Source organism: Gallus gallus, chromosome 1, assembly GCF_016699485.2.
Source record: "Gallus gallus isolate bGalGal1 chromosome 1, bGalGal1.mat.broiler.GRCg7b, whole genome shotgun sequence".
In the NCBI taxonomy this organism is placed as follows: Eukaryota; Metazoa; Chordata; class Aves; order Galliformes; family Phasianidae; genus Gallus; species Gallus gallus.
Window position 1 is genome coordinate 23,931,411 of NC_052532.1, and position 17,905 is coordinate 23,949,315.

Here is a 17,905-nt window from a genome sequence, read left to right on the forward strand (position 1 = left end):
CCACTACAGAGGACAGTACCCCAAACCTGAAGAAGAAACCAAACTACATAGGTCTGATACAATGGTCAGTACATTTTGTTGTCTTGGAATGGGATTCAAGTCTAAAATTAGCACATTTTTCATGTGTACACGGATATTTTTTGCATCTGAGATGGTGTTGAAGAAGTGAACAAGTCCTGAAAGTGATTTAACTCACCAGAAAGTGGACATATGTATTTGATCATCTCACCTAGGGTCAAACCTAGATATCTCTTAATTCTTCCCCTTTTTTCTTCAAGTGTATGATTCAAGAGGAACAGAGAAAAAACAGAAAAAATTATAAATGAAATAAGGAAAAATAAATTTCTCAGAGAGAAAAGAAAACAGATATAAAATGACGGGCAAGTTTCTGTAAGAGTAAATGCCACCAGAATTATTATTATTATTATTATTTTTAAGTCAACATCCTATCTAAGGCAATGAGGATAAAGTTTTATTTATCCACAAAACTACATTACACATGTTACATGATTATTGTTTTCCAAGCTATTTCCTTACAAGAAACATTTGTGAATATGCATAAAGTCACTCGTGTAGTATATCCACGTCAACAAAGCTGTAACATGCTGTGCAAAGGATTAAAACCTGAGAATAATATCTAATCTCTCTGTCCTTCTTCTAGGACTCTCAGAATGTGGTCATTCCTGAAAAGAAATTTAAATGTAAATTTATTTGTTTTTCTATAAAAAAATAATTAAGCTAATGGTCATCAGTATGGGAGGAGCCTAACGAAGTGTAGACCTTCTCACTGGGAGTGGTGGATTTTAATGTGGAAAAGCAACCAAGCAGAGGAGTGCATAGGACAATCATTGTGTCCTTGTTATATATGGGTCTTAGTCATTCATTTTATCAGGTTGTTAGACAGATTATTGATAGAGAACTGTATATTTCTTCTTCATATCCATTTATAACACAGATGACCTTATCCTAATATAGTTAAGGAACGCAATCTAAAACTATAGGCAGAATTGTCAGTTTATAAGTCCTTTATACTAGCAGGATAATGAAGAGATATAATATATGGCACATTTTTCACCAACTATTTTAGTAAACAGATCAGCCAACAGACAAATCATTTATTGCTCTAAATAGCATTGTTATACCAGCCCCAAATTAGTTACATCAGCTCTGGCTGTCATGTTCTCTGATGTGTAACATCTTTTCAAGGTTGCCTGAAAGTTTCTGTGAGTTAAGACTTTTAAGCTAAAGGAAAAAAAAAAAGACAACTTTTTTGCTTTTTATCTGTAAAAAATTCTAAGCAAATTCTCTAGCTCAGTGTTGATAATGATCAATCTTTTTTTTTTTTTTTTAATAGTTTGGAAAAGATCTCACATGTGACTCAATCTCTGTACATGAGGAAGTGCTATATTATTTGCTTTCCATAAGGAGTTTTCTCTTGATAATCCATAGATAGAATGAACCAGTTACATCAGAAGTTGCAGTCACTCACCTTACTATTTCACTGATGAAACTGTGTTTCAATAAATAAAACTCTTTTTTTTTTTTTTTTTTTTTTTTGCTTTTTCCACCATATCTCAACATATCAGTAGCTGTAAGTTGCTGACAGCAGTATGCGTATTGCAGCATTCTCTGTTAAGTTTGTTTTAAATCCTGTTGTCCTGGGTAATATATTGCTAGAGGTGTTCATACACAAAACTGATGAAAAGTTCTCTCACGTCAAATCCGAGCCTTTGATTAACACTGGCTTTGGATCAAGTGAATAGCACTAAATCCCATGGGGTATTCAGCATTCACAGGTGCTGTAGCATTTATGCATCTTCCATTGAAATGCTTATTAAGTGTTTTGAAGCTGACATAAGTTCTTAGCACCTTGTGGTTTATGACGTTTGATCATATAAATAGATAAACAAAACAGCAATGTAAGAAATAACTGAGTTTAAAGCAGCTCTTTTCTTGTTTGCAGTTTTCAAGCTCTGTTCTATTCTTTGACCCTCTGACCCTTGCTACTGTAAGAAAATCTTTTACCAATGCCCATGGTGCTGTAAAAGGAATTTGGGAAGAAAAAGTATAAAACAGTTTAATTCTTTAATCTAAGCCTGAACCAAGCCACAGCTATGTCATTTCCATTAACTCAGGACATGAGTGGTCACTCAGGGTCAGCTGAAGGATCCATTTTAGTTCAGTGCTCTCCCTCAGTCAGTGTCCAGAAGTAAATGGCAAGGGTAAAACATGAAAAAAAAAATGCAAGAATATGGCGATACATCACCTATTAGACCTCCTCAGCTTTCAACACTCTACAGCTTAAGGACTTCTCAAGGCAGATATTTTATCTTTTGTGCTTGGTACACAATAATGGCTATTTTGCCATTAATTTTTCTAATTGTTTTTCTCAGTGAAAAAAGAACAAAACAACTATGGCTGGAATGAGGCCTTTCATCACAAGATGAAATGGTTCCCTCACAGCGTATATCCTCCATTACACATAAGGATGAAAAGTCAAAACTGCTTTGAAATGAAATCTCAAAAACAATTCAGATCAAGCGATCAAAATGTTTCATTTCATTTCAGATGTTTGAACTACGTTTCAACAAAAAAATAATAAAGAGTAAGTGGTTTTCATTCATAGACTTTTGGAAACAGGAAATTAATAGATTAGGAAGTTATCAAATTTTTACATTATAGAAAAAAAAAAACTTGATAGCAATTACATTGTCCTAATTCCTGGCACTACAGTCCTGTTGTGGTGAACATGCCTGGGGAAACACTGCACAGAGAGGAGCTAGTGCTCATGTACCAGTGGCCCTCAGGTGTAGCCCTGTGCTGCCTGTCCAGCGCTGCTTCAGGCTGTGCTGTGCAAATACCTCCTCTGTGGATGAACCTGAGCAGCTCTTTGTGTCAGAGGAGCCCGCCTGCAGCTCCCACTCAGTACCAGTGATTATATTACCTGCGTGATTTTGTCTAAAAGCACAGAAAGATTATGAGAGAATTTTTTATGAATAGGGTTGGTTTCTTGTAAAACAAAACAAAACAAAACAAAAGTATAGAAGCTCAAAGAACCAGAAAGGACAATCTTCTCTTACAGACAGTCTGTGCAGCATGCCATGGGAAAATCCATCTGGGGTCCATCTAATCCTGCAGTTCCCAAGATCTGAAGGGAAGTAAATTTCAGAGCTTTTCTACCTTATTAAAAATGCTATTTCATTACACCATTTGTCACCCTTTCTCTTTGAGAGCCAGAAAGAAGCCTGCACTATGACTCTCTCACCTCACGCCACACCACAGTGCAGAACAATAGTCACTACCAGGCTCGTCCTGTGAAGAACAAGTAGTTCAGATTTCTATTTCTTCTATTTGATTATTAAAATGGAAATTTTCTATTTCTTAATTTCTAACAAACTAGTTAGCTAATTAGTTTCTCTGCAGACATGTTCCATGAGTCCATGCTCTCAATTTGTTTCTTAAGGCAGTGGAAAAATGGTTGGCAGATTAAAAATATTTTCAGTCTCAGAAGAGTGTACATAAATAAATATATCTTCATAGAAGGACTTATTTGAAGGACAGCTTAGAGTAGGGCAAGAAGATTAAGAAAGGATGCATTCTCTCCTATCAACATCATCAGCCCTCAAACTTATAAAAAGCATTTACTGGAACAGCAAATGGGAGGAGTGCTATACATCTATATACACACATACTCATATATAGTTAAATTAAAATTATTATCCCCAAACCAAGAAATAACCACTGTTTCACCTCAAAAGAGAAGCAAACTTTCTGTAGAGGTGCAAGATAGCACTCTTTCTTAAGAACCTGTCCAGAATTTTATGATAAAGCTGCTCAGTTGAGGGGAATATTATTTACTCTCCAGTTTATTCATCTGTTTTCATTAAAAAAAAAAAAAGTTTAATATGCCAGTTAATGCATAAAGCAAAATAATTTCATGAAACTTACACAAAAGACAAATATACTGAAGGAAATGTGGTTAATTCACAGTAGTATAGAACTGTACTAGCTGGCAAATTTGAGATTTGCTGCTCTGAAAGAGCAGACCATATAGAAGAACTAAATGAGTTAAACCAAATCATTGTGAATAATGGTCTTTCCTATTAAATTACAGAATTTTCTCACCAGAGAGATTCATATGATTTACACAGAAAGGAACAAAGATCAGAAGGCAAATGAGAAAGATATAAATCTGAGGAAGTCTTAACCATAATCCTCTCTCATTGCCCTCAAGCGTCTGCAGTGCTTCAGTCTGGAGGTAGCTCTAAGTAAAAGAAAATGGTAACTTTTAAAATTGAATTAAATATGGAAATGAGTACTGCAATGAGAAGAGTGTCCCTGGTGAAACTTAGCTTAGTGTGTCTCTAAGATTTTTGGTCTGCTACAGAGCTACACATCAGCAATGCAAACTGCGGTGTTCATATCTGACTCTTCCTGGAAGACACTACAATAATGGCATATAGGAATGTGCCTGGCAGCAACTCATTGTGAGACATGTGCTTTTGTTTGGAGGCATTTTAATAATTGACCATGAATTAGTCTCTAGGTTTTTCATTCAGAAATGTAGTTTGCATCACTTTCTAGTTACGATCATCACCCATGAATGATTTAACACGTGACATTTCAAAAGTTTGGGCCTTCAAGGAAAGAAACTGTAGGTTAAATGAATGATAATGACAACAGTGCTGTTGGGGGGCAGTCTTTCAGCAGCTACCATTTCCTCAGTGATCTGACTCACTTGGGGTGAAGGTGCCAGAAGTAGCACATGGTCCACAAGTGTACAATACATACCATAGATTACACATCTTTCTTCTCCAAACCTCAGCACCTTTTGACACATATTAACACCCTACAAGCTGATTAGTGCATTTACAAGCAAATTAGAGAAAAACTTTAGCTTCCCTCTCACTTGAAAAATAAATACCAAGCTCATCAAATCATTAAGCCAGTCTGAGGAATTACTATAAATTATCTGTCTGCAGGGAAGCTTCAATGTGTACTCTTTGACATTTTCTAACTGATGGAAAAAAAAAAAAAAAAAGAAGAAGAAGAAGAAAAAAATAATACTGCTATTGATACCAACTAAATTCTCTGTTGCTGCAGAGTTTATGGTGGAAATATTCAATTTAATGTTTTAGATCAATACTTGTAACAAATAAACACAAGAAATAGGTGTACCTTTTTCTAGCTCTCAGTAAGTGTATGAGAATGTCTACACCCTCTGTAGGTCTAGTTTTGCCTGTCCCAAATTCTCACCATTAATTTGATCAAATTATATAAACAAGTACATCAATAACCAAAGTCAAACAAACAAACGAACAAAAAGCTTAGAAAAGCTAAACGTTCTCAATTATTTAAGGTATACAAGATACCTTGGTATTTAAATTATGTTCTTGTTAAAGGACTTGTTAAAGGAGCTGTTACTAAATAAGATTTTTCAATACTACGCTGCTTTCAGTAGAAAGGTCACAACACTGAACCTGCTATTTGCCAGCATTGAAGAGAGTAGATAATAGAAACCGAAAATGTATATATTCTCTTCAAAGACAGATTTGGAAAGCATCTTAAATCTTTTCATTCCACTGAGGGGAGCAGAGGTGTTTGGGGACCTGAGAGTTGCAGCTGTAATCCACCATGCCAAAGAGCATCAATTTTGTTCCTAAGCAACCCTGCACAGTGCAGTAGTTGCTGTCCATAGCTGATAAGGATGCTCAGGGAATTGTTAACTGGCTGAAAGTGGGGGAGATGAAAGTTGTTAAAAGTAAGGCCACAATCACAGTAACATAATTTCTTTCTGGGGTTATAAAAAGAGGAAGATCAACAAAACAACAATGAAGACTTAAGGATCTCACTCACATTACACTTGTTCTCATACAGAAAACTCTTTTGATTCATCTTAAATGAAGAGAATGAGTGAGGATGCAGCAAACACTGTCAGACTGTGAGCAAGTATTAGACAAAGTTACATTATGTCCTTTACAACCTCACAGTCTGACTCTCAGCAAGAACGCCTGGATGGCCAAGCTTGCAAGTGATAATTTGAAAGACTGTTCGCTGTGTATCGGCCAAAATATTTTGACAATCTGCCAGTACAATAAAAAAGAACATGCTTCTGGATACGTGTTTGAAGGAAGTTGGGGTTTTGCCTCGAAATAATTTGTTTCAAGATAATAACTACTAGAAGCAATGTGAGGTAATCTCATAATGTTAGATTAGTACCTCTACGAAGTTTCAGAGCTATTTTTTTTCCAAGGTGAATTAAAACTATATATATAAGTATATAAGTATATATATAAGTAGAATATAATTATTTTATTTTAATTTACCAGAGTACTCAAACTAATTATATAAATTCATCAAAGTTTATATTGTTTATTACAACACAGGAAGTTTTATCTGTCTAAGAAAATTGAGTCTTTAATACTCAAACAGTCAAATTTATGTAGGTACTTAGGAAAGATTTAAGATCATTTTTAATGTTTATATTATGTTATTCTAGATTATATTTAATATGTATGTATAGTAGTGTTCTTAGTACTGGAGGTTCTGCCTTGCATATTAATATTTTATATAAAGATTTACTGCAAAGCTGACAAAAGATGCGTAACTTAAGAAAATAATATTTTGTACAACAAAACAGGGAAAATCAGGGAAATGTGATGTAACAATGATTCATCTGGAAACAGGGACTAAGGGACTACTAGCATATCCATAGAGCATGCCTACAAAGAAGAAAAAGAAAAAAAAATAAAAGAAAGTATATGCAGGCAAACTCCTCCTCAAGCCTCCCACTTAAGTCTAAATGCCATAACACAGGCATAAAAAATTCAAATAAACTGAAAACTTTTATCAGGGGATTGGGGATAACTTGCAGTGGTCTAAATTGAGATTTATAGTTTACTTTTTCTTACCCACATCAAAATCTTAACAAAAGTGGATTATGGGACCCACTGGAACCAGTACATTCTCAATTGGATGTTTTATTAAGAAATTGTTAAGAAAACAAACCCTCTTACCTGACACAATTTTATAATTCTGCACTTGATTGCTAAAAACCATCTTCATTATTTTAACAATATCTGCATGCCATGGCTCACATTTCTTACATCTCTTTTCACACTGAACTGTTGGTTTGAAAAAAGACAGAAAGTGAGAATCAAGACACATAGTACACTCAGATGCCTTACATTATTCTTTCAGTTACATTATCTGTTCTTTTTTTTTTTCTTGAACTACTTATTTCTCTTTTTGAAGAATGATATGCACACAGCAGTCTGTTTTCTTCTATAGTGCTATGTGAATATGGGACATGTTGTATTTTTCACCAGATTCTTGTAAGACCTATTTGATTTGATAGGGCCAAGACATTCAAAGTCTCTGTACAGTACTCTTCTTAGTTTAGCAGTTATTCTTTTGTACAGAGCACCATGTTTCCTAAGGCAACTATCTATGTAGTTTCCCAGTTTAGTTGTTTCCAGGTGTTCTCCTGTGCTTTTAAGCACCTAAGCCTCTTCTGAGAATTCAAGCTGGGTGAATCTTTAATTTCTTTAAAATCTTCCTTACAGTGTTTGATTACTAAATACTTTCAACATGCAAAATTTTACTTTTTTCATGTTAATAGCATCTTTGTAGTTTTTTTGGGCAACCTTCTGTTTTCTGTAACAGTGCAGGATTTTGTACGTTTGCACAGTGGCTCCAAAGGCTCCACCGTTAAGATGGAGACCTCCAGACAAATAGGGAACAAAATTCTGTAGCAGGATGTAAGAAAGGAAACTTTTTTCTAAGTACATGGGACATTATTGCTTATATGAATAACATGAAGAAAACTTTAATGTTTACACAGATAGCATTCATGAAGTTCTGTCAGCTTTTGTAATTGCAGACTTAACTGATAACTGCATCTGAATCGATCGCAGTAGGAGCTCTTGTTCTGCTGACTGAGTACATTATGATATGCCTTCTAATAATGCAGAAAGTTTCTCACTGTGTTGTAAGAAAGATACAGCAGTCTCATTGAACTATAATAAAACTGAATTCTATTTATTTTTTTTTAATGAAACTAAAATATTCTAGGATTGATATATTGGTCACCTGACCTTCATGTGTGCTTATGGTTAAATCTGAGTCTTCCTACATCAGATAAGCAAATATTTCTATCCTGCATTTTTCTATGGAATACTTACACTTGTTGCACATCAGGTGTTCTGTTTTATATTTTATCACAATTCCTGGTTTTGGATGTTTATGCTCTGGTAATAATGCTAATTTATTTGTGTACTTAGAAGAAAAAGAGTATTTTCATCAAAACAAAGCCAACAGTTTTTAATTAACAGAAGGATTACAACATATTAACTTAAGCATGGTAGGATCAAAGTCATATGTTTCAGAAACAAAAAAATAAAAACCAACCCAAACTTAAGGAATAATGATAGAATTTAGTATACTAATTGCAATAGGGGTCAAAGTCCAAGCACAGTAACTATTATTGTTCCAGGAAATGCAGCACAGAGCTATCGTTTCAAAGTGCTTTTTGTGAATTTAAAAACCTTTCTTCTTTTGTCTGAGCAGAGCAGAAAAAAAGATGCATTAAAAACTAAGTCTTATACATAAAAATTATGCTCAAATCTATTGCCCGATAAATGATAGAAACAGAAATATACAGAATTTTTTCTATCATTCTTTCAGCTCTGTTGTCAGGCGACTGATGGATGAAACTTGATAAAGCTCTATCTAAATTTTATTTCTGATTTTCTTATTTATAGTCCCTCTTTTGAACAACTTATCTGATGAAATTTTACTCTTATCAGTTTACCGAGATGTAAACTATGCATAGCAACATCACTGCTAGTGGACCATAGGGGTGTTAAACTCAGGTAATAGAAGTAATCAATTAGACTTTATTTCAAATATTTGAGGATTTAACTGTCATCATGCAGCTGCAAGATGCTGCCAACTTATTTTGGGTGATCATCTTATTTCTGCAGTATTTATAAGCTTCTGTGTTCACAAAACACAACTTCAGCTTCCAGACTGCTTTTATTTATTTATTTATTTGTGTATTTATGCACAGTAGAACTATTTCTAACACTGTATTCAGACATTTATATGACTTTTATACAGCAAATTTTTCTTCTTAGACAGGAACACGATTATGCGAGTCAAGTACAGATTGCCATCACTCTGTTTGAACTTCTTGGGTTTGATTACTTAAGGCTTTTCCTAAAACACAATATTCAGTGAGGATTAGGTGAATGATACGTCATAAATAATAGGTCAGGCACTAGTCATAATTACTCTCTGAGTCGATTTGTTCTGCTGTCCTAAATCAGTGTATTTCTTTGCTACATCCTGGTCCCCACAGATCTTGTTGTTCTTGTCTCACAATATCTTCAGGGAAAGAAAATTCTGTCTGTTTCCACCAAAGGACAAAAAAAAAAAAAAAAATTAGATTCTGCACAGAAACATCTTTTTATTAAGTATTAACTTCATGCTTTTTTTAAATGAAGCAAGGAAATTCATGATCCAGAGAAATGGGTGAAGTAAACTAACTGTTGTTCCTCTAAGAGATCCACAGTATATTTTTTTAACAGGAAAGCTGATCCACAGTGCAACTAAACAGGAAAATAATGACCCAGGTTCTCTGTCAAGTCAGCAATAGCCAAATACAGTTTGAGCCATCTTGTGATTAAAGAACAAACAATTCTTTTAAGGGCCATCAAAATGACCCTTCTTTTTTAGTATTTCTCTCAGGAGCCATTTCTGAATATCTAGTAATACACTTTGAAAGTGATTACACTACACTTTGCCCCTCTTCTGTTATATAGTATTCTAAAAACTCAGTCAATTTCTCTGTTGTGAAGAGAAAATAGATTGAGATGTCAAACATGTTTGTAAAATCCAAAATTCACTAGGTTGCATACAAGAATGTAAAAATATAAAAAATGCTGTTTGAAATCAGATTGAAAATATGGAAACACACACATGAAAAAGAATGGCCCAATATGTAAGAGATACAGAAATAATATTCCATCTTTGCTAATCTTTACTTTTGCAATACTTTTCATGGGAGCATTTCTAAACTCATAATGAAATTATTCACAAAATAAGGATTTCTAATGTTGTGTCCTTTTCTTAGATTTTATTTAACTCATATATTTTTTAATATGAGTTCTGAAGAGACGGGCGTTTTCAAAACAACACACAGAGACCATTGGAAACTAAAGGCACTTGCAGAAAGGAAAACCAGATAACTTGTGTGCCATTTGGGAAAAAAAAAAAAGAGGTGCTGTGGAAATTTTATGATGCTCATAAGGAAAAAATCTATCAAACAAAGGTCAGGAAAAAAACCCTCTTATGAGGAAAGTTCACATTAAATGAATGACAATGATGATGAATGGAAGATTCGACCTAAAGGTGTAGGATGAATGAGGACTCTGGAACAAAGAAGCAGAATCAAACAAAATAGAAGAGTCTTAACATAGATGTTAAACTTGCCTGAAACTAGGGAGGAAAGCAGCCAAGTCAGCTGGCAAATTCTGAAACAGGAAGACTGTGGAAAGTGGTATTTTGAAAGAACTGCAAAGAAAACTAATGGATGGAGTATACCCCAGGGATGTGGTAAGAATGGAAAAGGAGCGATGACAAGAGAATGAAACTTACAGCAAAACAATCCATCAGCCTATTACCCTGTTCACTATTTGAAGCTTTCTGTTGTCACATCCAGTCATCTGATTATAAAGTATTAGGTACAAGTAATTTGATATACCTTAGATGAGATCTCTCATGCATTATGGGCTATATTAACAAATGAGGAAAAGGAATGGGTACTTTATTGTTTCTGGAAGACATACCTCTAGTTTACATAATGAAAGCAAATAAATGAATAGTCTTCTGTTTAAGCCTCTCTTAATAAAATATTATGCTCAACCACAAACGTATTATATGACCTGACAAAGCTACCCGATATAAATTCTATAAATATAAAAGTTTAATATAGCAGTGAGATTGCTTTGGAACTAGTCACAAAAGAGCACCGTGTTCCCTATTTAAAGTGTAATATCTTTATAAAGTATTAAAGTACACTACAGCTCTGTCTGATTTGGGAATAAACATCACCCAGACACCATCTAAACCTTACCAGCTATTCCAGTCCTTTGTTGGCTACTGGCAGGGCAGAGGGAAAGTTATTAGATTATCATGTTATGAGTTGACAGCAGAAAGTGACATAACTGTGTCACGATGAGTATAGATGTTCACAAGCCCCCATGTAAGTCTGTCAGTCCCAATTCTATACATCTAAGCTTCTTTTTTCCTCTGCCATGTTTTACATTACCCTGTTTCTTGACCTTTTTGGCCTTAAATTCTGATTTCATTGTTATCTTAAATCTCCATAAAACTGCTTTGTGATGTCTTTCAATTTTATTCTCCTGTCCCTGTTCTGTATTTTACTTTGACAGAATTAATAATAATAAAATACTAAACTGAAATTTCAAATCAGTTCAGTTTATAGAAGAGCACATATGACCCTAAAGATACCTGTCTATCTTTTCCTTCCTTCCTTTCTTCCCCTCTTCTTTCTCTCATCCTTTCTAACTTCTTCATCACTTCTTTTGCTCTTTACCCCTTCTATCTCTTAATCTTTTTGTATCTTTCTTCTTTCTCTCCTCCTTTCTCTCTTTTCTCTTCTTCCCTTCTTCCATTCCTCTCTCCCTCAACTTTCCCTAAATCTCTCCTTTTCTCTCTTCCTTTCCTCTTTACTTATTTTTCTGTCTTTAATTTAACAACTCTATGCACAGCTATGTACTACTTGAGTGGAACAGTCAAGAACAGTTGATAGCTGGGATGTCCTTGGAGGTTAAAATGTAGTGATATTTGAAGTCACTGGCACTCTGCAGAGAAAACTGTAATCTGTGTTTTTAAAAGATAGTTTAATTACTTGGCAATCATGCAGAACTGAGAAATATAGCTCTGCATCCATGATAATAACTCCCCAAACTGCAAAGGTTGCTTACTCAATACCCTTGCTATATGGCAAAATATGAGAATGACACCAAGACTCAAAAACTCAACTTCACATCAGTCCATTATTTGGTATTAACATTCATGTATATTTTTGTAGTATTTCATAAAACCTATTGTGTATTATTGTCATTAAAAAAATACAAGATTTCATCTCGCTTTGATCCAAAAAGAAAAAAAAAAGTTCATATAGAGCCCATTGATATGGCTCTAATTCAGCTAAAATTAAAATTAAAAATGAATGGGAGTTCTATATTAGTAAGTGGATGAGAGGACCTTGCACAGAAGCAAAGGTAGCAGTACTAATTACAATCAGCTTTCACTGACCCTTACTGCTTTTCCTTATAATTTCCCTCTCTTTTTGTGTAATTATTCCATCAACTGAAAAGAGTTCAAAGCTTTTATTATGTTAATTCTATTTAAATTATTCATACGCATGTAACATTTAAACATAATCTTTATATGATTATCATGATATTAGCAAAAGAACATCATCTAGCTAATGCACTGCTTAATGACTTCCCAGACATTTGTGACATCTGTCATACCTGAACCTTGGATGGAACCTTGGATCCCTGTGCAACCTGCTCAGAACCTTATCTGTGAAAACTACTTCCAAAAGTGAGTCAAGCATCTCTGTATTCTTTTTAACCCTTTTAATTCCCATCAGGATGTAAATATTGTGTGTCTGCATACTTAAGAACAGGTTCTTAGGTTCTATTCAAGGAGTTTTTAATGACAAATCTCATCAGTAGTCACTATAGCATCTCAAAAACCTGGAGGTTTCCATTATTTCATGAAAGAAAAAAAGAAATTGTATCAACACCTAATAAATATCATACACATGTAATAATCAGTTATGAACTGGTCATACTATTCAGGACAAAATTCTGTTCAGTACCACAGACAAGTACAGTCAAAACAGTGTCCAAAATATTGAGTACAACTTACTTAAAAAACATGTTTCATTAAAAAATATATGTATACTGATAAGCTCCTGCTCTTCCATAATAGGATTATATGTATCCTGAATACTGAAAAATTCTCACGACCTAACTTGTTGAAACCATCACATGTTAAAATGATGTGACAAAAAGAATGAGCATCAGAAAGCACGGGACTTTGGAACTGGTTAGCATTTATAACTTGTACCTTATGTTAACTTGTCCCTTCAGTTTGTCACTAACAGAAGAAAGTATAAACCAAAAAAATCCAGCAACCTAAAAAGCAGACTAAAATCCCCAAAGCTCTTGTCACTCCTTTTTAGCATAACTTGCCCTTACAAGTGGTATGAAATATTTACAATGCACTATATTTATCTTCGTTTGTTATACCATGCTGAAGATAAAAGCCCAGTGTAAAAAGTGGTGGCATTACACAGTCCCTTTATCTTTTCCAATATTTTCTATGTCCATTTCCCAAGTAAATTAAATTGCACATAATAAATCAACTTTTTCATAATAGTTTAATAGTGTACTTTCATTTTGTTAAATTTAAAAATTATACATATTTCATAAATCTCAACAGTCCCAACAAGATGTGATGAAGTGTTTGATTAATAAAATGAAAGGCTTTCCCTATATGAGAGTAAAAAGTTTGACTTTTAACAACTGTGGTTATTAAATAACTAAAAAAATTTCTGTGGAATTTTCAGTTTCATAGCTCATACTCTACATCTCAAAATAAACTTCTTAAATTAGTCAGCCTTCTAAATCCCTGTTAGAACTACAGACAAACACATTTTACAACCTAGTACACCAAATTAGCTGCTACAACATGACTCTGGTATCAGTAAGAAAGTTTAAAAAACAATACTACACTCTATCTTTTCAGTAATCTCAACTGGGGTCTGCCTAATGCCAACAACAGTATCTTTACATTCCTAATGCTCTTCAAGAATGCAGACTGTTATTAGAATTATGCTTCCAGACATGATCTTGATTTGTTGCATAGAAGTTTCACGTTTTCTCAGATCACTTTCCAGAATCTGTCACAGGACATTGTAGCGAGACACGCCATTTACTTGGGACCAAGTCATAGTTACACAGAAATCAAAGGAAATCTATCCAGACTCTTAAGTAACATCAAGAACTATATTTATGAAAACTAAGGTATCTATACTTGCTTTATTTTCATGAAAGTGAATGACTTTGTAATATCCAACTCAATACCCAGTCTACATCAATATATCACTTCACACAAAATGGCAGATCCACTTCCTTTTATGCATGATCACCTTAAAATATTGCATCTGGGTTGTCCTTATCATTACTTTAGCAACGCTGTAAGAAGTCCTGTCAGCAAACACAATGCACTATTAAAAAGCCACTGATAACTCACAGATCTTCATAAAATATTCACATTTCATAAACCAAACCAGAATAGAATGTTAGAGCAAATGGCAAAGACACCAAACAGTTTTTTCTCAATGTATCTATCGTTTTGGGGTTTGGGTTACTTTAACTTCAGCAATGTTTTTAACTCAACTTCATACGTGAAACACTTAGAAAGAAGTGCTGAACTGTATTCATGAAGTTGTGTAGCAACAAAACTACCTTCTCATTTTTACTATCTTTTTTTTTTTTTTTTTTTTAACCTTGCATTTTTCCTTCTTGCCAACCCACTTGTTGGAATGTTGGCTGTAACCAAACGCCAGCTGCACTTACCCCAGTGTTGTCATGGTGACAATGGTGTACCAGAAGGCTGCGGGGATGCTGGTGAACTTGCTGGCTGATGAACCTTTCTCTGCATAGTACATGACTGTGGCAAAGATGATGATGGCCATGGTGAGTGAGAAGAGGAGGAAGCCTAACTCTGAGGCGCAGCTTTTGAGGGTGTAGCCCAGGATGCGCAGCCCCTGTGAGTGGCGGGAAAACTTAAAGATCCTGAAGACACGAAAGACTCTTAGTGTCACAAAAGCCCCACTGACGTCCTCATTATCTGTCATCACCAGGCCAATGTAATACGGCATAATGGCTACCACATCAATGATACTCATGACGCTGCGCACGAATTTGTAGCGACTCGGAGCTGCCAGCAGGCGTAGGAGATATTCAACTGTGAAGATCATGACACAAGCAGTATCCAGACAGAAGAAAGCCACAGCGTAGCGCTCTCCACAGGGCAGCTCCTTGATGCGACCCGGGCTCACCCCACAGGGCACTGTCTCCACCACATTGGCAATAACAGAGACAGCAATGAAGAAACCAGTGACATAGTAGAAGACCAGAGCCAGCGTACTGGTGTGTGGGTTTTCAAAGGCCCGCCACATCCTCTGCCGAGCTGTCATCGAGGGGAGGGAGCTCTCGGCTGTGTGATCCTGGTCAGCATCGTCCTGCAGGCGCTCAGCGTTCTCACGCCGGCGATCCTTGTACTCCTCATAACAGCAGTCACCAATGATCTCTGGGATGATGCCAAAAAAGGCCAGCTCCTCATCGTAAGCAGAGATGCACTCCTGGCGGGGGTAATGGAGCTTCCCAGTACGGTAGAAGTTGAGAATGTGGCGGAAAATGTCAGGGTCCCGATCGAAAAAGTACTGCTGTGTCTCAGGGTGGTAAAAGAAGTCCCGCTCTGAACTGCCCAGCAGAGTGTCAGGGTAGCGCTCCAAGGTGTCCAGCCACGTCTGGAACTGGATGCCACTCACATTCAGCACGATCAGAGAGTCTTGGCTTCGCTTCCTCTCCTGCCGTGGAGCAGCTGGCATGGGACCTGTGGCCACTGGCATCCATCCTATGGCTGCTGCCCTGGCAAAGGGTAACCAAGCTGCTACGCCCGCTGCCATGGTCCCAAACAGCTACTACAGCTGAGAGAGTGAATCTACAGACAGTTCTAGTCCAGCCACTAAAATACAGAAGGAAAAGAAAAATACAAATGCTCACACATTTTCAAGGCTCCAGAATTTCCAAACATTGCTGTGATTTTCAGAATTAACCAGGCAGTTTGATTCCTCCCCCCCCTATCCTTTTTCTTTTTTTTGCCCCAGAATATCCTTTCCAGGGGTTGGTTAGCGAGTTAGGACAATAAATCGGGGCACTTGGAAAATCAACGTTTTCATGGCTTCTACAACTGCCTAGCAGCCAGGTCCTTTGGATACAAGGTCCTCGCGATGCTCCTGGATGGAAGCTGCGGTCCACAAAGCGCTACCCCAGGGAGCCGGTTGGCAGCCCCGGTGCAGCGGTGCGGCCACCTGGAAGTAGATGTTCTCCACGCGCGATGCAGCCTGTCCCCCCGCCCCTTCCCCGCGCCGCTCCCCGCCCGCTGCCGGCGCGGGGCCGCGGCCACCGGCGGAGCCGTCGCCGGACGGGCTGCAGCGGGTCCGCTCGCCGTGCCGGGGCGGAGGGGTTGGGCCGGGCGGGCCGCCGCGGAGCAGCAGGGGACGAATCCTCTCGCTGACCTTGATCGCCGCCCCGGGGACTCCTCTTGACCCGGGCTCGGGGCCGGGGCAGCCGGCGGGGCAGAGGGAGGAGCTCCAGGCGGCAACATTAAACTTTAAGGCAAGTTTTTTTCGCATGGGAAAGGCATCAAAGGGCAGAGGGGCGCCGGGAGGGGCGAGGGAGCGCGCACCGGGGCAGGGAGCGGTCGGGGGATTCCGCACGTAGCGGGGCGAGGGGCAGGGAAGGTGCTGATGCGGAGCGGGGCGGCGGTGGCGAAGGAGAGGGGAGGGCGGGGTGCCGGGGGGCACCTCGGCAGCGGCCAAAAGGGCGGCGGAGGGCGAAGCCGGGGCGGGAGCGGGGCAGAAGAGCGGCAGCGCGGGGCCCCGGTGCGGCAGGTCGCGGTTCGGCGGCCGGATGGTACCCCCCGCGTCCCCCGCCTCCTGCTTCTCGCCCCTTCCCCTCGGTTCTGCTCTCGCATCCCCCGGCCGTGCTCAGCCTGCGGCACCTACCTGGGAAAGTCTGGCGAGAGCGCTCAGTTGCATAGACACTTTTGGAAATGCGGGCTCTGCCGCTAGATCTCCGCGCCCCGCCGGGAACGGCGGGGAAGTAGTTGCTCCTGAGAAAGCTTGATCGCATCCAAAGGGACATCGATAATAAGGCTTTCCCTTTCCCCCACCCCCACCCCCCTCCGCCGCCGCCGCCGAGCGCCAAGCAACAAGTTCAAGGGGTGGGTGGGGGGAAAACCAACGTAATCGCGCCTGGCAGCTCGGCGGAGCACGTCGTTCCCGGGGCGCGGATCCTGCGGCGCGGGGTTGCCGGCAGGCGCGGCCGCTGCCCCTGCCCCTGCCGCGGGGCTGCGGGTGGCGGCGGCGAGGCCCTGGCGCGGCCGGGGGCGGAGGGGTTCCCGAAGCCACGCCACGCTGCCGCCGCCCGCGGGCGAGGGGCGCGGGGACGGGCGGTGCCGGAGCGGGGCGCGGGGGGCGCGGCACGGGCATCGCTCCGCGGGCGGAACAAAGGGGCCGGGGCGGCTGCGCCGGCGGTGGGGAGAGCCCGTGTGTGCTGTGTGTGTGTGTGTGTGTGTGTATGTGTGTGTGTGGTGTATGTGCGTTCGCGTGTGTGCGCGCGTGTCTCTGCGGGGCCGCGATCGCGCGGTCCGAGCCCTCCGCCGGCAGCGCCGCGCAGAGCCGCCGGAGTTGGCGGTGCTTCAGGCGGGGATCGGTGCTTCGAGGAGGGCGGTTTAGGAGATGGCTTAGGTGAGGTATCCGGGGGATTCCTGGGCAGCGCTAGCTCCTTTCAAGGGGAGGGGAACAATTCACTGAAAAGCAGAGAGAAGGGGGGGTGAAATGCCAGGGAGCGGAGTGCGGCGGTGCTCCTCACGAGCCGCCCGGAGCCGCTCCGGAGTTCTGGCTGCAATATCCAAATGGCTCTTACCCGCTTTGGGAAAGGCGAGAGCTGGGACGGGGATGGGAGCCCTTTCCTCCTCCTCTCCTTTCCGCTCCCGTGCAAAGCCGCCC

At 39.3% G+C, this 17,905-nt stretch overlaps 1 protein-coding gene across 2 annotated transcripts in view; it reads right to left on the reverse strand.

The window, feature by feature from the left end:
• KCND2 (potassium voltage-gated channel subfamily D member 2) overlaps positions 1-17,905 on the reverse strand; it is a 267,993-nt gene extending 250,088 nt beyond the window's left edge. The window contains exons 1-2 of one of the 2 annotated variants that reach the window (XM_015276625.4): positions 17,823-17,905; positions 14,685-15,858 (exon numbers count right to left, since the gene is read on the reverse strand). In XM_015276625.4, coding sequence (XP_015132111.1) covers positions 14,685-15,799 — 1,115 coding nt within the window. In that variant the 5' untranslated portion in view covers positions 15,800-15,858; positions 17,823-17,905. Of the gene's footprint in view, positions 1-14,684; positions 15,859-16,900; positions 17,020-17,822 lie in introns of those variants that run through there. The other variant, NM_204279.2, reaches the window with a different exon arrangement.